This window comes from Synchiropus splendidus, chromosome 1, assembly GCF_027744825.2.
Source record: "Synchiropus splendidus isolate RoL2022-P1 chromosome 1, RoL_Sspl_1.0, whole genome shotgun sequence".
NCBI classification, from domain to species: Eukaryota; Metazoa; Chordata; class Actinopteri; order Syngnathiformes; family Callionymidae; genus Synchiropus; species Synchiropus splendidus.
The window spans coordinates 35,150,813-35,174,286 of NC_071334.1; the positions used below are offsets into that span (position 1 = coordinate 35,150,813).

At 43.2% G+C, this 23,474-nt stretch overlaps 2 protein-coding genes across 2 annotated transcripts in view; both read left to right on the top strand.

Moving 5' to 3' along the window:
* cachd1 (cache domain containing 1) overlaps positions 1-3,034 on the top strand; it is a 55,731-nt gene extending 52,697 nt beyond the window's left edge. Inside the window, exon 27 of the mRNA XM_053853113.1 lies at positions 1,064-3,034. Within this exon, the coding sequence (XP_053709088.1) occupies positions 1,064-1,302 (239 nt within the window). The 3' untranslated portion in view covers positions 1,303-3,034. The remainder of the gene's footprint in view (positions 1-1,063) is intronic.
* A 7,472-nt stretch (positions 3,035-10,506) lies between these two features.
* Positions 10,507-23,474, top strand: part of raver2 (ribonucleoprotein, PTB-binding 2) — a 51,714-nt gene continuing 38,746 nt past the window's right edge. The window contains exons 1-2 of the mRNA XM_053858045.1: positions 10,507-10,595; positions 11,036-11,332. Coding sequence (XP_053714020.1) covers positions 10,542-10,595; positions 11,036-11,332 — 351 coding nt within the window. The 5' untranslated portion in view covers positions 10,507-10,541. The remainder of the gene's footprint in view (positions 10,596-11,035; positions 11,333-23,474) is intronic.

Genomic DNA, 23,474 nt, shown 5'->3' on the forward strand with positions numbered 1-23,474 from the left:
GACATGAAACCATGTGATTAGCGCAAGATATTTGTCATGGAAAAGTGCAACCAGCAGCAGAACCAGGTGCAAGTCATTGTTATCAAATTTACTAAAGAAAATACGCTTGATGAAAATGTTGAAAAAAAAAAAATCGAATACAATTCTGAATAAAATACATTTATAAATATAATTTAAAAATATATTTTATTTTCAAAATATAACAAAAATATAACAACCTCTGTGGGACTAATCTAATCTAAAGAAGATATAAGTAAAGTGTACATGAAAGTATTGGCATAAAATTGTCTAATCAAAAACTGCTTCAGCAGCTGTCATGAACAGTTTATACAGTTGGACGGGGGGCATCACTTTCTTTATCATTTTTTCTTTTCAAGCACTTCTCCATTGTTAATAATAACGATCATAACTATTATAATAACTATCACAAATGTGCAAGTCGATTCAATGACACACTACTGCCACCATATGCAGGTAATGTATTAAAACTGAGCGTCTTGCGACCCTCACGGCCCAGAGGTGTTACACATGTACCGGCCCTTTAGAAGGCACTCGTGGCCCAAGAGTGGTTAAGAATCTCTGATCTAAAGGGTATCCCACACCAGTAAATGACCTGATGGATTACCATCAGGCATTTTTCAAAAGCTCCAATATCTTCATAAATATATTTTAGGATACAGATAAATGACTATTATTCGGTACAACTTTATCTATATAGATCATCATGACCAGTAATGTTGAAGTATGTTCTATGTTTTTGTTTTTTTTCCCCCTTTTTCACCCACTCCTCCTAATTCACATATGAAATGATTATATACGTAAGTGCTGAAATTAACATCTGGGTGTTTATTAATTTTACACATGGATTTAGTGAGAAAATCATGAGTGTATCAGTGTTTAGTTGGTAGTTAAATTAACATTTTTTTCAATCCTGGATTTTTTTTATTTTTATTTCAATTGTCAACCTTACCCATTATGTATTCAGTCATTTATTCACTTAGGTGTGAGAGTTCTGCGTTCCTTGTTTTAATTTGTTGAGTCTTTTTTATTCGCCAATCCGCAGGTTACAGCACCATGAGCCCTCAGGAGGACAGTGAGAATCCACCCGGCAACAACGACCCTCTCTCGGCGGGTGTTGATGTCGGGAACCACGACGATGACATGGACCTGGACACGCCTCCGCAGACCGCCGCGCTGCTGAGCCACAAGTTCCACCCGTACCGCCACACGCATCACCACCCGCTGCACACGCACCACCTTCAGGCTGCCGTCACCGTGCACAGTGTGGACGCTGAGTGCTGATCCAGCTCACCTAAAGACACGACTGTCAGGGTCCGTCGTGGTGACGCCGCCTTTTAACTCCCCAAATGGAAGGTTTTAACGGATTATCGGACGCTTACCGGCGAAAACAAACATCCACGTTGAAGACTAAAGAGTCTGATTGGAGAACGAATAATCCAGAATCACACGGGAACCTTTTTATCTTCCTCCACGATCCCCTGTGAAAACGACGACAGCAGCACATTTCTGCATTTCTTTTTTTACATATCAACATGGACAAATCTTATTTTTCTACTATTTATTAAACAGATGGGGAAACTCACCCACATTCCTCACGATAAAGAGATTTAATTTTAGGTTTTATGTCTGCTTGAAATCTCTCATTCACATAAATAGTTTTGCTCACTAAGCTTTTTCACACACACACTTTGCCAGAAAAATGGTTTAATAGGTGTTTTACTCGAGATCAGAGTTTTAAATAAATCCGTTGGCAAATGTTTTTTCTTTTTTTTCCCTTTATTTCTCTCGAGTGCAGAAAAATATAATGATGTATGACTATAGGAATTAAAAATATATATATTTCCAGACAGAAGTAGCAGTGAAAAGGGGAAGGAATGAACAGAACATCCAAATTATCCAAATCATTGAAAGTTGAACAGGATAAAAATAAATATATTTTGGCAAAATATTATCTAAAAAAAGGTTTATGCGGAAGAAAGAGGTTTTTTTCATGTTAAAAAAGTTGTTTTTCTAACAGAAATCATATTTTATTATATAGTTCTTTCTGACAGATTAAAAATACAATTTAATGCAATGCAATTTAACTTTTTTCAGTTCAAACATACAGAAAAACATTTAGTACCATTTAGACATTCACAATGTATGTTTTTGCAGTATTTGTTTTTTCTACTCTATTTTTCATCCAGAAAATACAGAAATGTGTGTCAAGCTGATTTCTGCCATTTTAAACTGATGGTATTTTGCCAAATACTTTTATTTTTCTAGGCTATACATTAAAATTAAAAGCTTGTGAGTTGAAACTGAACGCCTTAACAACCTCTTAGCTGATGATGATTCCTGGCACATATGTTCTTTCTGAATCACTTGAGTCTCTGCAGCCGCCTTGTCATTTTAACATCCTTTCTTCTCTCCATCACGACTCAAACTGCGATTGTTATGTTGGATTCTGTTTAAATCTGTCGATTAGATTGGAGGAAAACTTGCTGCTGTTGCACAGATGTTCCACACGTCTGTCAACTCCTATGTGTAAACCACTTTTTCTAAATGTGTGTGTGTTTGTGTGTGTGAAAGAACGTGTGAGTGTGTTCCACCTGGCTATTTTGTTTTTGTGCGGACTGGTCCGGAGTACAAATGAAAAGTGTAAATAATAACCGTGCAACACTTCAACTTGTTTTAGGTCCATATTGGATGGAAGTTTCAAATGAATGATTTAGATTCTCAAGTTGGACTCTCATGGCAACTGTTGCTATGTCAAACTTTGTTAACTGAACACGTCGGGTCGCATGTTGAATGCTGTGTCATCCGCAAACAAACTTGACTGTATCTTAAACATGTGTGAGTGTGTGCCTGGGCATTCTTTTATTTCCTGGAGTGAGAGCGTCTCACAGGAAGGTGACGTATAAATGTGTGCATACCGGACACATGGACTCGTGAAGGAACTTGTGGCGTCCTCATGTATCATAAAAAGTTATCAAACGGAGATTTATTGCAACGTGAATGTGATAAAGTTCATTTTACACAAACCTGTGGACTCTTCTTCTGATAAACTCTTTGATGTAGAATGATGCTGAAGCTAACCTTCAGGTGACATGCCTAAGTCGTGAGCAAGCAGATTAAGAAGAGAGCAAAAACATTTAGCTGGATAGCATGATCAAACTAGTGGCTACACTAGAGAAACACAATATTTACATCACTTTTTTTTTGTTGTTGGAATGAAGGAAATATGATGGTCAGAAATTCTAAAATATGTCATGGGTCAAGTTTTGATTATTTCCTGTCGTAATTTTATACAACAATAATGCAATGTTCTCAAAGCCCCTGTCATCATGGGTTGCTCAGACCTTTTTTTTCGTCATTCAGCAGCTGCAGTCCACCCACAGTTTTGTCTGACCGCAGTCGATGCTGCTCAATCGAAAAACAAAAAAATGATTTTTTTGTTTTCCTCCCTAACCACCTAACCACTCTCAGCATATTCTTATTGATGGTGTCACACTATGTTTCTGGGGTTATGTAGCTCTTCGTGACTCCTTGAATGCCTCAGACAAGTTGGTGACGGGCCAGATCCAGCGGCTGTGACTGGTCAGCCATGGTTCTTGCAGGGGGAACAAACTTAACTCAAGAGAAGAGCCAAGAGCTCTGGAAGTACTTGGACTCCTAGTGCCAGGTGTCAGCTCTCTGATTGGACAGCACCTCCTACACCCGAGGTCAGGACCCTGAACGGCATGATGAAGTTGTAATGCCTGCTGGACTCTTCCTTTTGCTGGGGAAGTCGGAAAGTCCTGCTCCGACTGTCAGATTTATCAGACGTGTATTTATGAGTAGCTCCACTCAGCTCGAAGTCTTCCATGAGATCTGAGAGTTGTCGTTGGAGGTTGACGGTCACCTTCATCATCTGTGATTCCCAAACAGCCTGCTGCATCTCTCATTAGTGAGGAGCTTGTCTTCAAGTCTGACAGCCACTTGCGGTCTCCCTGCTCCATTACTTCACATTACCATCATCGGAGGAAGTTTCCCTGACGGAGCAAAAAAAGATTGCATCACATGCTGCGGTCCTTGGCACTGGAGGATTGTCACGAGGTGACAGTTGCTTCATTAGAGCGGAGACGCTGAGGGAGGTCAAAAGTTGAGGCAAGTTAGTCAGCAGCCGTCCTCTCCTCATCTTGTCGGGATGTATTGAAAAGTCCAAGGCTCAATCAGTCGCCTGCCGGCGGTCGTCCTCTTCCAGGGCGAGGATGAAACGCTCAAGAACACTTAAAGATAACAAGCTTGAAGAGAAATGGAAATTGAAAAGTGGGTTTTGTAGCCAGAGATGTGGAGCTGCTGTCATGGCATAACTCTTCCTGGGACTACGCAGTTTATCGCTTACAAAATGTTAATTTCCTGTCAGACCGAACCCCCAGCCCAGCACAGGCAAGTGTTTGTCCTCTTAGTTCAGAATCCAGGGAGGCAGGAGACACCCTGGGCAGGTCATCAGTCCATCAGACGAAAAGCTCCTCAACCTGCTTACAAAGGCCGCTCAGCTAGGACACCAACCAGTCGGAATTCACCAGGTGGGGACAGAAATTTCATGGCTGACCATTCACCTCATGACCATGACTTTTGTATGGTGCATTTCACTTAAGGCAAGGGGTCAGCGTTCATGGCCATTTTGAACATCCATGCATGGAATGCATCACGTCAGGAAGTCCAAGAAGGTCGGTGGGAGCTGGATTCCATTTTGTTTAACTGAGTAGTGTTGTAGTTGAGACGGTGTTGAGAAACAGAACATGCAGATACCATGGCCAAACTGGATGTCAGCATTTCAGCTTATTCACTTTTAAAAAATGACTTGCATATCTTCTACAGCAAGAAATACGTGTGTCTACATGTCGATTAGACTCGTCTTGGTCTCACCGCCTGATAGGTGTTCACCTCTGTATGTTCCACTGTGAACAGATGCTAGCGTTCTTCTGTCAACACAAAAGTCTGTGGTGTCAATGGTCAAAATATGAATAACCAGCCAAAGATGGATTCCCCCAACCACCTCATTGTAGCATGAGAGATTTGAATGCCAAATCAAAGTATAGAAGTGAAATGCACAGCAGATCAGTGTCGTCCAAACGTCCCGGGGTGGCACACCAGTTTGAGTGGACAATAAATCTGAACGCACACTCTGCTGACAAACTCCACCTCGACATCAGACCATCCAGCCGGCTGGTATCTCAGCAGCTTTCATGACGAACGACTGTAATCAGGCTTAAGTCTGGTCTCCAGGTGGCTGGGTCAGCTGTTTCCACTGGATCACCACATCTCTTGGCATTGCAACATCAGTTACGACAACAGTGGAGGACGGAGACTCTTACATCCAGCTTGGAATGTGCAGCCAGATAATGCAGAGGATGGAACAGCTCTCCATTAACTCCCACACACGAGGACCACTTTGCCACTTCGGGTTCACCCCATCTCCATCTCTCATCCCTCTTCTCCCTCAGCATCCACACGCCTACTAAGCTCCTCTCAGGTGCCGCCATTCCCTTGTTGAGCCACTCTGCCCGCCCACGGCCCTCACACTCTCGGTCCCGGCAACGAACGCTTTCCCTGCTTTCTTCTCCTCTCTACTCCCACACACTCCGAAATGCTCTGAATCACTGGCTGACGCGCTCAAGCACCCGCGCAGGAAAGAGACAAGCATTTATTTTTCCTGTGAAGAATGACAGGATATGATGAGGTTTGACTAGAACATAAGTACGAGGCTCTGAGGGAGAAAGTTTGTGTAACGGTGTACAAGTGTTGTACACCGACTACAGCGGTGGGTGCATGTATGTTTCTGATGTGCGCGGAGCACAAATTAATTCTCCGATGTGAAACTGTATTTATCGCTGAGCAGGGCGATTCGTGCGTATCCAAACTGAGCTAGTGAAAGTGACAGGACGGTCCACGCAGTTGTCACCCAGACTTGCTGCTCAATGATTCGTGTCCCTCGATCTGTCAGGTGACCAAAACAAAGAGGTGACTTGAAAGTGTGATGCAACTGGTCAACTGAGAGACATCATCTCACAAGGCTCTGCCCCAGGGCCACCTCACCTGGATCTCCTCAGAGGGTTAAAGATCCACTTCTCCTGGCTTCTATTTGGAGGATTAGTGGTTCAACCCTCTTCAGGATGGCTAAGCTGTGACACCACCTCTAGGTGTTACCACCTTGTGAAAGATCACACTACAAGGAGATGAGTTCCTTGCCAAGGTGGAGGTGTTCAAGCTGGGGTGCGTGTTTCTTATTGAGGGAAGGATAGCGAGTGTGAGATGAATGATCTTTAAACATGAGGTTCTGGTGGATTTGTCCTCTCACCTGTGGCCCAGACCTTTGTGTAGTGACCAAAAGAATAAGATCATGATCAAAAACAAGATCAATTTTTATTTTCTCTGAAGGGGCTCTGGCTTCTCTTACAGGTGTGTGTGAGTATGTGAGAAGCTCGGACACTCAGAGTTGACCTCTAACAGAAGAGGAGGAGGAGGTTACTGGAGATTGTGGAGTCTTTCTCATCTCTGAAGTTAAACAAATATGTAGCCATAAGCAGCTCTGTGAGCTCAATGTGACACTATCGATGCCATCCTCCTGTTCGCCACAGGAGATTGCATGGGGGAATGGTGCACATATGAAAGGACACAACTTTATGTGACTGCTTTTACAAATTGTTACACTCTTTATGTACTGTTCAGCAGTATTGTTGCGCATGTACAGTGTCTTCTCAAAGAGCCAAGTGTTGAGTCAGTGTTTCTTAAGAGGAGCAGGACATGTGGAGTAATGAGAGTGGCAATGTCAACAGCAATATTTCCATACATGAGCAAACTCCACCACAGTGGAATGTTCTCCATGTCCTGGCCTTACTGCCCGTCACTCCGTTTCCCCTGCTGCTGCTGCTGCCGCCCCAGGCTGCCTCTTGGGCGCCTCAACTGTCCCAGGGGTGCCCATTGTGGGGCTATTGCCAGTCCTGGATCATTATGTTCTTCATACCAATTGGGGATGATTATCTGTGTTGTCAATATAAGTTAAAGGACTCATGAGAGTGTTTCATTCTCTGCTGACTGTTTTGGATCCTCGCTGTTAACTAGGAGCTTCCCTGACACCACTTCCTGTTCCGGTGTTTCCAACCTCCGGCTCACTTAAGATCTTTCACTGTTTCATTACTAGCCTATAAAAGGAAAACAAATTTGCCAATAGAATATTTGAATGAGTGAATGCAGAGGTAAGTCATCCTAAAAAAGTGGTCTTGAAACCAAGACCAATCTACTACAAATACTACAACACTACAAGCAAGCAGACTAGCTAGAGAGACGAGTTCCAGAGCTGTTGCCTGCAGTTCAAACCAGCCGAATCATACGCTACATTACATAAATGAGAATGCAGTGCAAGTGCAAAATAATGGAGGGCATTAATGTCGAGGTCAGCACTCTGCGAGTGCTTTTCAAGTCTAGAATTTATTTGAGACGAAAGAGCCTGAATCAGGGTTGATTGTACAGATGCAGATAAATTCAAAGCATTCAAATCTGCGTCAAGCCCCAAGAGCGACAGACCAAACATGAGCATCCTGTTCTTGACTGATGGTCCTTCTTATGCGCTTCCCCAGAAGACGACACACAGTCATCAGTGAAGTGCGCCACCAGCACACAGACAAGTGCATCATTGGTTCAGCCACTTGGCAGTAAGAGATAATTTTCACCCACAGACAACTGTCATTGTCTGGACCACAATCTGCCAAGAAACACTTCACACAGATGGCGAGAGGAGAAGACCATGGAGGCTGCTTGATGAGGGTTGATTTCACGAGCCCCGACATAATCGCACTCTAAAATATTTCCAAAGTGGGTTGCTGTGTGCTTCCTGACATGTCGGTTGCTGTGCCTACTTGAGTGCATCCAGAGAGAGCCATTACACAGTACGTGAGTCTGTCAGCGACTCAGCCGCCGCACCATTGTGAGGACTCGGCAGGGAGCTGTGTTCCATGTGCTTGCCAGGAGCAGCTTTCCACCCACGGTGGGCGGGCGGGCGGGCAGGCGGGCGTTCTCGCTCTGCTGCCTGGTTGGCATTCAACGGGAGACGGGTAGAGAAAAGCGAGGGCACACAGCCATTCACAGTCACATTATTCACATGGGAACTGGTGATTTCACTGTTTCATCCAATGAACGTGAATCTGAAGATGAAATGGAGTTTACCACAATTGCTCGTCGCGTTCATAACTCCTCATCACATGATTCTGTGTGCATGACTATGTGTAAACTGTTATCTCATCAAGGACCTTTAATAGAATGGATCATGGACATCTCTTTATGATTGTATGGTACAAGAAATGGTGGTGTTTTTCTCTGGTTCTGTTCAGCAAACTGTGAAAAAAAAGAGGACTCTTTTGGCTGTTTGGACTCATGGAGAGGAGAGACAGTGTTGGACCATGAATGTTGGACATGGATGAGCGAGACCTCATGAGGAGCACAGGTGGGGGTAGGGAGGTTGATTCAGTTAGGTTGAGGTGGAGGAGGCTGATCTGCTCTTACAACCCTGGATGGGAAATGCCCACGGAAGAGAAAAGGGCTGCACCAGCACAGTTCTACTACTGATGTACAGTGGTACCTCAGTTTTCGAATGTCCTGGAATTCAAGCAAATCAGAACAAAAATTCCGAGACTTTTTTGCTTTGGATTTCGAACGAAAATCCAGAGCTCGAACGCCCCAGAAAAAAGCCGGAAAAAACATAACGTGTGCGGACCAATCAGCTGATTCACGACACGCTTTGTTGTTGTGTATTTAGCTACATTTACTGACTGTTTTTTCTTCACATTGAGGTGTAAAACCTTTCCTGTCTCCACACTGGACCGTGGTAGAGTGTCACAACACCTCAGAGACTGGAGCGAGTCTCGGGCAGAGCGTGACTTGGTTTATGACTTTGTCACAGCCAAACTGCACAGAAGAGCACATTCAGAGCTGGACACGCACCGGGCACCTCTTCACTTCTGGAGAGACGTCACTCACTCGGCAACCCCTCCCACATGCAGCGGCCACACACATAGAGGAACAGCGCACCTACTGCAGACACTCTACATTCACTCCTACAAAAGACTATTTTATGGCTTGGAACGCATTATTTCTTTTTCCATTCATTGCAATGGGAAAAATCGATTCAGATTTCGAACAAATCGCTTCTCGAACGGCCGTCTGGAACAGATTGAGGTCGAGAACCGAGGTACCACCGTATAATATATGATTATTATATTATTATGTATATATTATACTCAAACTTCCTGACCCCTGCATTGAACTTTCAAACAGATCTTCATCTGGTCAACATTTGGCCTCAAACACCTCCAAATGGTTAAGCAGTGATTGATGGAGAGACTGAAAGTAGAACCATTGTTCGTCTGCATCAAGAGAAACTGGTTGAGGTGTCTAGGTATAGCTTCTTGGTGAGGTGTTCCAACCATGGGGATGGAGGGGGCCGCGGAGTGTTGGAGGATGTTTCTGGTGTGTAGGAAGTACAGACCTCTTTATTTCTACTGATCTCAAAGAAGTGGAAGAGGAATAGGTTGGATATGAGATGAAATTGCTAGCATGAACTACACTTCTTTTCCTTTCAACCACACCACTGGAATGTCTGCACACCATCAGAGCTGACAGAAGCGTGGCCGCCCAAATCCTGACAGTAACGCCCAACTATCCTTGACACCCTTACGTTGCTGCAAATACCTCGTGTAGGAACATGCTGCACAATATCTGAAAGATCCATGCAATTTTCACCTGGGAGACACCACTGGTTCTTCAGCAAGCTCATGTTATTTCAAATGTGTAGCTAATAAACTGCACCTTTGTCGTCTTTGACCTCACTCCCCTGCCGGTCGTAATTGGCTTGCTGTAGTCGCTCAGATAAATCATGGCTATTTGCTGTCCTGGCTCCCAAATGTTGGAGCAAGTTCTCCGTTGACATCTGGACAGCAGATAGTCAACGCGTCTTCAACCTCCAGAGAAAAATTCACCAGCCTTTTTTTCACAGTGATGAGAAAACAAACTACTTTAACCTTTTGTTTCCCAGTCTATTACATTGGATTATTGTAATTGATAATCTTGCTGTTAAATGTTGACCGTGCAACCATTCCCGTGAAATAGTCTCGGTTGCCGGGTGGACAAAAGAACAGCAGACAAGTGACCTAGTTTTCTCCTCATCGTGTCTGGATTCTCTGTGTACTCTGCATCCAACAAATCCACTTCAGGTGGCTCGAGCATCTTGTCAGGATCAGCCTCACTGGCAAAAGTTTTGAATAGGTCCTCCACGAACCAACTCATTTTCAAGCCCATAGGAATTCGTTTGACTCTGTATTATTTGCACGGCACGGATTATATTTTAATAATTCTTGTTAAAAAACATTCAGCGTGCAGTGAGCTCAACCGGACAGCAGGTGGCAGTAACACTATGACACACACAGGAGTCGAGGAAGAGTCCACCGCAGCAGGGAATAAACGAGTTGTTCTGCAAATCCACATTCAGTTGCTATCGTAACATGAAAGTTGATTTATTTCCTACTGTACAGAGCACCACCAGATCGTCTGACTTGGTAATGTTGTGAGCACCCTGAAAGTTGCATTGCAGTAAGTCCATAACTTTTGGAGTTGTTCGGATTCCAGGCAAAAGAACAAACATTTTTAAAAAAGAGTACATCGAGCTCTGTGGAAGAAGGTAACTAACAGTTAACATCCACGGACGATCATCCAGTTTGATATCGTCACGGACGATAACAAACTGAACTTGAATTGGACTCTGTTACTTATAGAAAGAGTAACAGAATTAAAGCAATAAAATTTCAATTTGGCAAACGTTTTACCTTCCGATGTTAAAGCGCTAATGCATCTTTTCAATTCAAAGGAGGTCAATCTGTGCCACAATGACTTCCTAAGTTATGTTCTTTTGGAGTGAATCTCTTCCTCCCTCTCTCTCTCTCTCCCTCCCTATCTCTCCCACCTGCTTCTCTCGCTTCCTCTCACACTTTCCGCGCAGCTTTCCAAGATGGCGGCAGCCTCATCTATCCAGCCGCCGAGCCTCCACTCGTCTCTGGTGCGCGAGAGGAGCGCGCTTTCCCCGGAGATGGACAGCCCGGAGAGCCAGCAACCGGAGGACGAGGAGGTGGCGGCGAGTGCTGCGGGAGCGCAAACCTCGGACTCGGGCATCTGCCTGCGCGACCTGCCGGACCTGGAGCCGGAGGAGATCGAGAAGCGACTCGCAAAAACTCGGCAGGAGCTGAGCAACAGGAGGAAGATCCTCATCAAGAACCTGCCGCCGGACACGACGAACCAGGTCTCACCTGCAACTCTTCTCAAACTTCTCAACATGTCAACGCTTCCAGACTCGTTGCTGCAGTTTGTCGCGCAGTCGATCAGGAAGTTAGAATATAAACTTGCTCCCAACTAAGAGGAGTCTTGTTTTTATAGTCCACCTAGTCATTTTTTCAAAATCAATAGCGTGAAAATGTTGAAATATATAAGTTATTTTTTTCTGCGCTGAACAAAAAAATAAATTCTAAGGAATGTGAACGTGTTAATATATTGAAGTGATTTTCTATGAATGGGTGACTGGCGTCTGTCCCAGCTACACAGGGTGAGAGGCACCGTGAACAAATCCCATACACAGCGCAGCACGTGAAAATGCATTGTTTTTACAAAAGAACTGCACAATAACAACCATGTAATTATATATTAAATAAGTCACTGTTTTGAGACTGTGCACGTACTCTACAAATAGTTCAGAATAGTACAGCATATGATTCATAAATATGAATGACAAGTTGCTTTTAAGAACAAGACATTTAGGAGTGAAAAATCTGACGAATGTAATCTATAAACTTTAAAGTGTGCAACGTTTCACATTAATGTATGTAGGGGTAATACAGCCGTCTGATTTAGAACTGTCAGTTCATGTCAGTGTGACTTAGGACTTGGAGTAAAACCCGGCAAGAATGGGGAGAGCAAACAAATGCCACAGAAAGTAGAAGCACCTTGCCTTGTTGCCAAAGGTGTTTGCTTTTAAACACACTGAAATGTGTCCATGTCACAAAAGAATTGACATATTTTGCGACTGTATTGTTTCAGTTGCATCATTGACAAGAAGCGATACATATATGGCTGTGATATACTTCATTATTCAAATGAAGTCGTGTTAATTTCGCTATTTATGTTTGATATCAAAGAGAAATAGTGCTTTGTTTTACTATGTTGTGGCTGTAGAAGATGTATTTTAAATACCAAATATCGTTGGATCTTCCAAAGTCAAACATTTGATTGACAAATTGTAATTTAACATTTTAGGATTAAAAATTAATTAATTAATTTTCATTTAAAAACTGAAAGAGGTTTTAATTTAGTATGCATGAGTGCATAGATAAATAAATAAAGATATAAACAACATTAACATTAAACAATGTATTGACATTAGGAGTAGTATTGAAATGTATAGTTACTGTGAACTGTTATTGGACGTTGCTGTCTAAATTTAAATACAACAATAGATAAATAAATTAAAAAAAAGAAGATCTGGTCTTAATTTACTTTATTTACTAAATTACTGCATACTATTTACTAATTTACATTCTACTAAAATGAATTGTGTTTTCCCCGGACCGTTTTGGCTGTTCCCCCTTCTGGGCGTCATTCGTCCGGGATGCTGATGTTGTGCTTCTTGTTTCTCCCAGCATTCTTGGAAAGAGGCTCTGTGCGCGGATGGGCCGAGTTGTGCAAAGTTGCTGAAAAGGAGTGTGAGCTGATGTGTGAGGGAAATGCTAAGTAGGACGGGGAGTGAGTGGAAAAGTCTCTTGGAGAAGATGAAGCAACAACAGAAAGTGGAAATTTCTGTCTCTGAAATGTTCCACATAGCCTGATGTGTTTAGAGAGCTGGCCTCTCTACTGGTGGAGTAGCCGCATTATTCCTTCCATTTAAACAATTGCTGGCGGATGATGTGATTTACAGAGTGATAGCGATGCTACTGAAGTGATATCATCCCAGACCAGCCGCATTAGAAGCTCAAGTTAAAGCTGTTCTCAGACATCCGATGTCAGCATTTTGACCTACACCTTCAACAAATTTACTTGTCTATCAGACCGTGCAGGCTGACGTTCAGTTGCTACCACACTGCTCCTTGTTCCAACCTTGACAGAGAACAGGCTTAGGTGGATCTTTGTGAGCTGAAAAAGCAAACTTCCATGACCTTAACACCTGGCCGGTTGAGCTTGTGGTATATCCTGTTGAGACAGAACCTGACCTTGTAAAGATACCATCACTTGGCCAAAGGCTACACTAAAACAAACTAAGCTACTCATGATTAGCAGGAATAAAAGTACTATTTCTGATGTATTTGTGGAGATCAGTGGGGTGGGGAGTGGCTACCCCGATGGATGCTGTCACAAGCCCCGCATAGGGGTGAAATCCCCACATTATCAGCTGTCAATGTAAACATGAAGTAGGCATAGAGTCGTATTTTCTTTTGTGAATTGTCACTAAATTCGCTGAAAAATGTCAAAACCTGACTGCTGAGACACTGCTTCTGCAGGGATCTTGGAGCCAGCAGCTAGGATTTTGAAAGAGGGCATCCAAAGCTCCACCCACAGCCCATAACCCGCCCCCAATCCATCCCCATCCCGACACGCAATGACTTAACACCTTCCTTTGTAAAGAAGAAGCTGTCAATCTATTTGTACAAAAATAACTTTTTAAACAACAAATAAACATCTAAGTCAAATAAGAGATGTTAGCAGTGGTCAACTCAGTCTTATACAGGCACTAAAAATCGGACATTTAGGGCATCCTGCTGACAAAATCTGGGCGTCCATTTTTTCATGTTGCAGTTGCAGTTCAGGGTGTCCGCAGGAGACCCAGACGCCACCCTACAGTAGCTAAGAGCCAGCCCGCAGCCATCGGAGGCGGGCAGCCTGGACAGGTCACCAGTCTTTGGACATTTGTGAGACTTCTGTTACAAATGTCACTCAGAAAAGGACCCAGGTTCTCACAAAACCTTGGAAGTGAACCTGGCTAAAGTAGTAACCACCAGTTCACCCCACTGCCCACCCCAAATTGTTGCTGGAAATTATTATGAATAGAAAGTGCCACTTAACCTTCCGAAGATGATATGAAAATCTTATTTATATGGCAATTGTTCCCTCTATGGTTCTGTGTAGTGTGAAAGGAAAGACTTCTCTGGCTTGCACGGCTCAACTTATTGACTCTGACTCTGGACCGACTCCATCTCGCATTCCCCTCATACCCGCTGTCCCATTAGTGGGCACTGTATTACGAATTGGATCTGTGTATGTATGTGTGTGTGTGTGTGTGTGTGTGCATGCACTGTGTCAGATATATGGCTCTGCTGACAGACTTCATCTTGGTGAGTTGGGGGGGTAGGGAGTGATGGAGAGGACGGTAAAAGCAAAAGCGAAGAGAACGGTTGGAAAGGGAAGTGTCTCAATAACAAGTCAAAGAGCTCTTCACAAAGCGTCAGAAAACGCCCGTATGTTATTAACTCTGCCAATGTTCACTTTACTCACTTTGATACGTAGCTCCACTTCTAGCTGTACACAGGCACCAAAAATGGCATCTCAGTCATTCTGATCCAAATCATAAAGTATATTGAATGCTAAAAAAAGTGACGCCCAAGGACACTTAATGAGAAATAAAAAATATTTTTTTGAAAACAGAGCACAGGAGGTTGTTTGCATCCATACTGACGGGTAGAAATGTACATGTGAAGGCTTCTGAAACCAAAAAACAAACAAACAAAACAACTGTATTTGGTATAGTGCTGATAATCAACAACCATGTTTTCTAATTTTCCGTTTTATTTTGTCTCTGAAACACATTTTTTCCCCCTTATGTACTAATATTACCAAATTTGTAACCAAATTTATTACATTATTTACTTTTATATTCATTAAACTCGACCTCTCTGTGAGCGCCTTCAAAAATTCTTGTTTCTTTAACAAAAACAACAAATTCTGAACATGGCTCTCAAACATGGCTTTAAATATCCTCCATACAATCTTTATTTTGTCATATTGTGCATAATTTCTTCTTTCTTTAATGGCGTATCTTATGAAACTCAAACTCCTGTTCAACAAATTAATGTTCATCTCATTCCCCTTTTTTTCTTTTTGCCAAACAACCATTTCTTCTTCGTCTTCCATTCCTCTTTCTTCCATTCTACATGCGTATTTGACTGTTGCAGGTGAACATTACATACATGCAAATGTGAGGGTGTCTGTGTCTGTCGCCCATCCTCCATGCTTCCCATGCTGTGATGTGTGTCCACAGCAGATGTTCTGGAAATCCACCCCTTCTGACCAGCTTTCATCGCCACCTTCATGGCTTCATGCGTATGTGGCGTTTTAAAATCATTATTATTGTTTATTATTGTAGATCTGAGTGTATTGAGGGTGTTTCCCCACTCTCAGTGGCTCTCATTGAGTCCAGTCATGTACTTATACAGTGACATCACTAAGGTACTCTAAGCCTCCTTCATAGCTCCGATTAGACCTTGAGTAAAATCTGTTTTGTTTTTTCCCAAATTTTCGGGAATCGTCCACTTGCAAAAAGCAAGGAAATATAGGGCCCAAATACTGACTTTCACTGGCGGTTAGTGGTTGGCATGGGTAACCTCGACTGGGACATAACAAGTGAACAGAGATCATATAGCAAAGCATTTTATCTTGGCTCCTCTTTATCAGGAGGTCTTGGATGTGAACACATGCCATCGGAAAAGCAATCTCTCCAGCATGTCCTTGGTACGCTTTCCAGTTGGATAAGGCCCTGCAACACCTCACCAGGAAGGTGTGTGGCAGATATCCCGACACTTAGTACTAATATATCTTAATCTCCTTTTACGCTGCGGTGTCACTGATGGGTCCAATGTAGCGCTATAAGTTTGTTGTTCACACACATCAATCCAAGAAGGCATGAAGCCACAAACTTGGGAATGAACACCTAGCAACGATGACAGTGTTGACATTCATGAACGTGGCAGTGGTTGTTGTTGTGTTTCACCTCCATTCATCTGTTCCACCTAGTACTCCTGGTGTCTTCAGGCAATCCTTCGTACGCTGAGTGAGAGGCAATGTGTTCAAGCACCACACACCACAGCAATTTGCTCCTCAGTCCATTTACTATTCATGGGAAATGCAAAATTCCCTGCTCATCAGTCAGTGTGAATTTGATCGGCATTTCCCCTCCAGGGGATGTCTGCTCCAGCATGACCTGCTCTTTCATCCTCCCTAGTTGCACCTGTTGTCTTCACGTCCTCCTTTACTACTTCACGGAACTCTGACTTCCATTAGCTCGTGACGCCCAGTCAGTTTCAGAGGTGATCAATAGCACTCTCAGCAACTACGACCCACGTGTTGCCACAATTTCAGGACAGAATCCAAGCTCACAGCACATCATGTAAATGCACCGAGTGCTGACTTGAGACTTTTTTTGAAGTAAGTGATTTCAGTTTTCCCTCAACACACAGATGGCAGAGTTACCAGCAGGAATCCATCCATCCTCACGTCACGTCTTCATTTTCATGAAGTCTTTTATTCCACCCACATGATGAGAGGCAGCTGTCAGCCACGTTGGACGGAAACATTTTTCATAACCACATAGCCTTTATTGAAAAGTTTAAGCGCTGAAAAGAATCCTTTAATCACTTGTCAGATTGCCTCTGCTTACTGACTAGATTGGCTTGGAGGCTTTGTTTTTGGTTGACAAAAGGAGCTCTTTTATAACAAGTTGCAGATTCCCAAAGCTTATTTATAGTTCTACAATCCCAGGCTGCATTTGATTGATTTAGTACGGTAATGGAAACTGTAGACTGAAAGATTCTCCACATCCTGCCTGTTAATGGACCTGGTGCCTTTCAGTGGCGCCCTGGTTCAAGAGTGCTGCGAGGGGCAGGGGTTTGGCTTTTAGTCTAAGAGGGCCTTTGGAGTCCACTCATAAATTAATATAATGCAAGGGAACGGTGACACAACAAACAGGTGCTCATGGTGGACTGGCTTTCGGTTGTCTTGTGTGACAAAATAATGTGGATGTGTGGAGGGTTTCTGGTGGTGAAGCACAGCATTTAGCTGTAGTTTGATGGATCAATGCGGGATGGATGTATTGATCCATCCTGTGAATGTTTCCTTTGGGAAATTAAAATTCAAACCAAATAGCAACATGTGAAAGGAAATGTGTAAGAAGAGGTGCAGTAGTGGAACAGCAAACAGGGTCATAGTGAAGAAATCCGGACATTTTTGCCGGTGTCTGGGCTTGTTGTGTAAAATAGACCGTATTTTGTGGTCCTGGTTTACGTTGCCTCAAAGGGAACCACAAGCAGTGACCCACGGTTTAGGAGTTTCCTACAGTGTTGCAAAGGTGAAACTTCACCTTAACTGATGGTTTCAGTGTGAAAGAACCGTGTTCATCCATTTCTGAGTAATTCAGTTCTAAAACTAAGTTTTCATATAAAACGTGACCTGTTTGTGTCGTGACGTCCAGTGGCTTAACATCACGGAAAGAATGATGAAATTATGGGGCACCGTTTGTTGTAAACACGGACCTTTGCTAAATATTGTCCTGAGAGTCAAAAACGTGTGTTTTTATCTGGTCCCTGGGTGATATTGGTGGTGCGGCTGCTGCTTTTGCACACTGAGAACCACTTGGCAGCCACGCGCAGCTGCATTTACAGGTGTCGTAGAGAAACGCTCATGCTCAGTCAAGGAGTGTTTCCAAAGACCCGTCCTGGATCTCGACTTTGATGTCAGAATCTGAGCATCTCTTTACTGTAGCGGGGAATGTTCTGATTTTGCCATGTACTGAAATAACTAATAAACTCCTCTTGGGTGAGTAAAATGGAACATTTGGTGTCCACAACTATGCGGATAAAAATATGAAACAGGTGCATTCCACTTCATATTAAACTGCTACTTACTGAGCACTTTGGAAGTGCATGCATTATTCCGCAACATGAGTCCCTTCATGTGAACGACACAGTCATATTTGTGGGTCCTCCTGCTTATGATCCACAAACAGATGCTCTCGGTGCTGTGCCAGTCTGGGTCATCTTAAATGCATTCAGTGACATTGCCAGTGGCCCGCATTTCCGGTAATAAGTCAAGCTCATTGGTGGTGTCAGAATCTCAGTGCTGCTTTTTACAGATACTACAGTGGTCCCTGGTGCATCAGATGGAATCCTTCCAATATATCGCAATGTAAGGCAACCAGAATGGGGATCGACTGTGAATGTTAGAAGAGGGAGCGCGTATAGCTGTGGCCACATTGTTGATGTAACCCCCATCTACATTTGAAATGACAGTGTTGAATTAGTGAAGTCATTTCTCTGGCGAAGGGGTTGCCATTGAAATAGCTTCCATTTAGAGTCCCGTCTCTTCCGGGAGTTGTGATAAGTCGGGGTCGTGCCGACTGACAGCAGAATTGGTCCTCTCTCTGGGCTAGCCACCTGCTTCTGTCAACCCCCTGGCAATGTCCTCGATTAAATTGGATCAACAATCCAATATGCATAGGGAACCTATGGAGAGAAACAAATGGCCCAACTTAACAGAAGTGCGTACATAAATTCTGCCTGGTAATAGGAAGCTGTCGGAGCAGATTGACAACGGCATCATTAATGCAAGGCTTTCTTTCTGTTGCCACAAACCACAACCACTTCTCCTTATGTCCTCACTTGTTTCAAAGACGTGATGTGGGAGTGTACTCTGTAGGTTAGTTTTGATAGCAGCAATGACAAAACCTGTGTGTTTTTGCAGTAGACTTCTCCCCCAAAAATGTCCTGAGTACAAAGATAACAGTACAACCGTGGATTAAGTTTGACACTTCAACACACACTGTAGGCTTGTATATTGTAAAAATCAGGACTCCACGTCTGCGTTCTGCAGGCACAAGTTGACCATCATCTCATGGTTCTAATGTTGTGAGCTGTGACTTCACATATCAAGCATTTTTAGTCATTTTTTGCAAGATCCTTCAGAGAATAAGTCACTTCTTTCATTATAAAACTTCTATACTTGTGCGATGTGCATGTTAACACAAGGAGCACTTGGTTTATTTGGTCTCCTGTTTGGTTTCTTACCCACCTCCAAATAATCACCGTTTTTTGGAACATCTTCACCACGCAACTATCACTGCTGTTGCGACTTAGAACGTGAAGTGAGTGTCTGATCCTGTGCGGATCTGGCGCTGAAAATGATGGTGGACAAGACTAGCGTCCCCACAGGATATAGCTACAAGAAGCTGCTTCGCCAAACTCAGCAGAAGGAAACAGCATGGACCTCAAAGCATCAAGGACCCCAAACCAGCAATACTGAGAGCTCTGTCAATTGCTTCGTAACAGTAATTACTCTTTTCTGTGCATTTTGAAGCACATTTATTAGTATTGCATTTAGTTTTAAGCCATCTATTAAACAACATGGTAAACCTTGACGCGCTACAAATGTCAATAAAGGACTGAAGTGAGACGTCACCTTAGCCGTTAGCTCCGCTAGCTCTGCGGTGTAGACAGCCTTTGGCGTCGTGGGTCAGTAAGAAAAACAGTGTGTTGACAAGTAAGAGGTGCGTCTGGTTAAAAAACTGTGCCTGTTTGCACAAATGACGTGGCTGTGATGAGAGTGTTTGCTCTGAGAGTTGGCGGTGGTGTGACAGCATAGATCTATAGTGTGTAGAATGTGACATCCAGATGATCTCCTCACTCCGCAGATCGGCAACATGTTCAGATATCGTCATGTGGCCCACCGCCGCCATGTAGCACTTCACACTCAAAATGAACAGCATCTTTTCCCAGCATATACGGAATGTCTGCACCACAGAGCTAACGACTGACGTAATGTCCCACTTCAAAACTTTATTGAAATTTGTAAACTATCAAAAATTTGGTTGGAAACATTGACTAAACGCTAAATGCAGGACCAAACAAATATGTTCCAAACTGTGAAGACAGAAAGAATAATTGGAGTTATGAAGCAAGCTGAGGCAACGAATGTAAAACTTTTGTCTAATGTGACAATATAGTTTATTTAAAATAAATAAATTGCCATGTATTTTTCCCATATTGCCCAGACATTTTTAACCAGATACACTTCCTGCATTTTGTTCCTGCAAATAACATGCCAAAATAGAAGAGTGTCAGTAGCTAAATATTTGCACACATTAAATGGGACTTTCTGCAGGACACTCAAGGAAGTGCAATTGAGCTGAGTTTCCTTTGGTGGTGTGTCTCAGGATGTTTTCAGTGAACCAAGAGCGCCATGGCATAAAAAAAGTTGAAAAACACTGCACTAGTTGCAACCTTTTCCGCTTTGCAGGATGCTTATTTCAGTCTGCTCCGGTGGCGGTGCTGTGTAAACACTCCATCTGCAACGAAAAGTCAATGAATTCAATCAGAGTCAGAGTTCTTAATTTTGACTGAGCTGTTTGACTTATTTTGCATGAATGAATAGACGGACTAATTAACTCTATTCTTCCTTTGATTTTGGTATTGTTTCCTTCCTTGATGCATTTTTGGCTGGTAGTCCGGTAGGGCAACAAACAGGGTGTGAGATTGTGAGAATATCTGACAAATACAAGCAGGGAATATTCTGGGAGCATTCATGCTCACCTGTCTCCCAGCATGGGAATCAGAAGGTCCAGTGACACGTGCAGCGCTTGGTTTCAGCCACCTGTCAGGCGAGTGCTCAACTAGTTCACTTGAGATTGAGTTAACTGAGATTCTGCCTTCTGGACTCAAGGAGACACAGTGTTGGACAGAGAACGTTGGTGTTGCCAGGAAAAAGAAGAGGAAGATAGTAACCAGTGAGGGTCATGAATGCACCACAGGTTTGGGGCTGTGTTAAATGTTAGTTGACACAGAACTCTATTGAAGCAAAAAAGGCAGAGGTCGGGGTTGAATGATGACACATTAGCTGTAATGCAAATGACTTGAGTTGTGATTCTAATGTGTCACGTGTGTGAAAGTGTCTTGTGGCATCATGTTCTCTCTGGTCAGCGTCACTGGGTCAAGGAGAGTTACAGCCAGTAAGGAGGGCAGGCAAAACCAACCAGTGGCTTCTACGTCCTTTCCTCCTTGTCTGAAAGATGGAACTTTTCCTGCTCATCCTCAAGCTATTTTATAAGCACTTTCAATTACCTGCAGAAAATGAAACTTGTGGAACATGTTCTAGCCATGACAAAGAAAAAAAAAGTCAAATTCCACCCAGGATGGAAAAACAATGGACATCTATGGAAGAGTTGGAAATGGCAATAGAAAGAAAGAAATCATCCAAAAAGGAGGGGGAAGAAATGTAAGAGAAGAGAGGAAAATCCTTAAAAAAAACCAACAACAACATTTTAGGCGGCTATTGCACTTAAGTATTGACCTAACAGAAACCGCCTGAATCTTTCATGCTTCATGAAGTCACGGCGATAAACTCCTTCCTCTTGTTGCCCTCGGTCACATTCCTCATCCTCTCTGGGCTCTTCATCCTATATCTGGACTCATGCACCGTCTGTGCAGGCACAAACACTGCCCTAGGCTGGAGCTGGTATTGGGATCAGGCTTGTTGGAAATGTCAGCACTGCTTGAAGCGGGACAGTGCTCGGATAAATGGAACAGAGATGCTCTGCGAACAGTCCTACAGCAGTCGTTTGGTTGTGAAAGAAATGTCTGTGGAATAAAGTCCAGCAGAAAGGATGCTCTCAATGATATAAGGATTGTTTAGTGTCGTGTCTGTCCTCAAGTCCAGGCTTCTCGCCTGTCTCGAAGGAGAGTCCAGACACACTGGATCTTCTTTAACCTGTGGTTCCGCTATCGCCCCGCTCTTCCTCTGCTGTACCCTTGAAAAGAGTTTATCCCCGTTTCTTAAAAGCTGGAGTCTAGATGTCGCTATCATGAAATATTCAGGATGTTATGTGCCGCACATTATTCTATTAAAAAAAACTGATGATATGAATTTTATAATGGAGTTTGAAGCCAGAGGCCCACCGTCCTGATTGTCTTTTTAATGAACCCCAGTGGCTGTTTGGGGACCCGTGTGAACCTGGCTTGCCAATTACTGGAGTGTTAATTAGAATACAATAGAGATTGTGTTGTGGGAATTTTGGATAGAACAGAAGGGGCTATTGTTGAGGGAGGGGAAATGTTCATTAGAGCCTTGTGTTGAGTCATCATTTTGCCGAGTTATCGATTATTGAGAAAACCTCAGTGATCACGTACAAATAATCTTGACCTCATTGGACTGGATTCTCTTGACTAGAAACACAACTTTGAAAAACTGTGCTCAACTATTATCAGCGCACGTCTGCTGCGCTGACTATTTATCACGGTGGTCCTTGAAGAACACGTGTTCCTACACTGGTGAACAACGGTGCCAACTGTGGCGCCGTACCTGTGTGCACCGACACAAATGGAGACACGCACTTCAGCCAGAATAGTGCGCCACCATCTCATCTCACTACCCTTCTATGCCTCTTTTACTGGATGTGCTGTTTGCCCCGCTTAACCCTCACAAATCACACATTTTGTACTAAAAGTCAGGATTTTAAAAGCAAGGTAAAAGCATTAGCTGAGCAAAATATATTTTCTAGACATGATAAGATTGTGAGACACTGTAACAGTTCATCTGCCTGTTACAACTCCATCCACCTATGTACAGTCATTCATTCAAACAATATCTCACATACAAAAAATTTAAGTCCCGAAATGGTTCAGAAGGTTCTTTGCAACTCTCTGATTTTGAGTTCTTGCGACAGGCATGGAAGCAACAATGATTTTGTGGGTCTGAAGACAATGTCAAGACTTCTACGTGTTTCTTGATCAACGGAGAAACAGGAACCTTTTGTCAAAACAGATAGAGGTCTCATTGTGTAGGCCTCGGTAACAAGACAAGACCAAGACTAATAGAGAATGTGAACAACAGCTATGGAACTAGGGTGGGAAACCGACCAGACATAAGCTCTCCAGCATATCCTGGGTCTCCTTCTTGGCCTCCTCCCAGTTGGACATGCCAAATACCACCACAGATTTTTCATGCTGCCGAGGTCCTCGTACAAAATAAACACAAAAATACACAAAATTGTTCTTCAGTAGAATGTTCTGGTTGTAGATGAGGTCCTCTCCAAAGTGTAGGATTTCAAACAGCTTGGGTACTTGTTTCCCAGTGAGGGAAAGGCGAAGGTTGAAAGTGCATCTTTAATAAGGAGGTCCCTCTTTCTGTCTGTAGCTGAGCGAAAAGGCTCCCTCAGCTCTGACAACATTTAAAGTTCAAAAGGTTAGAACATGTGTTAGAATGCTTGAGATTTCTAGAAATGCTTTTACATACAGTGCTATAAAGAGATCTGGGTGAAGATAGTTTACAGTGCCAGAGCTAATGCACAACCAGAGTCAATGAGTGTAATGCTAAAGCAACTCAGATGCATACTGCGGATAATAGACACAGAGGGAGTGTTT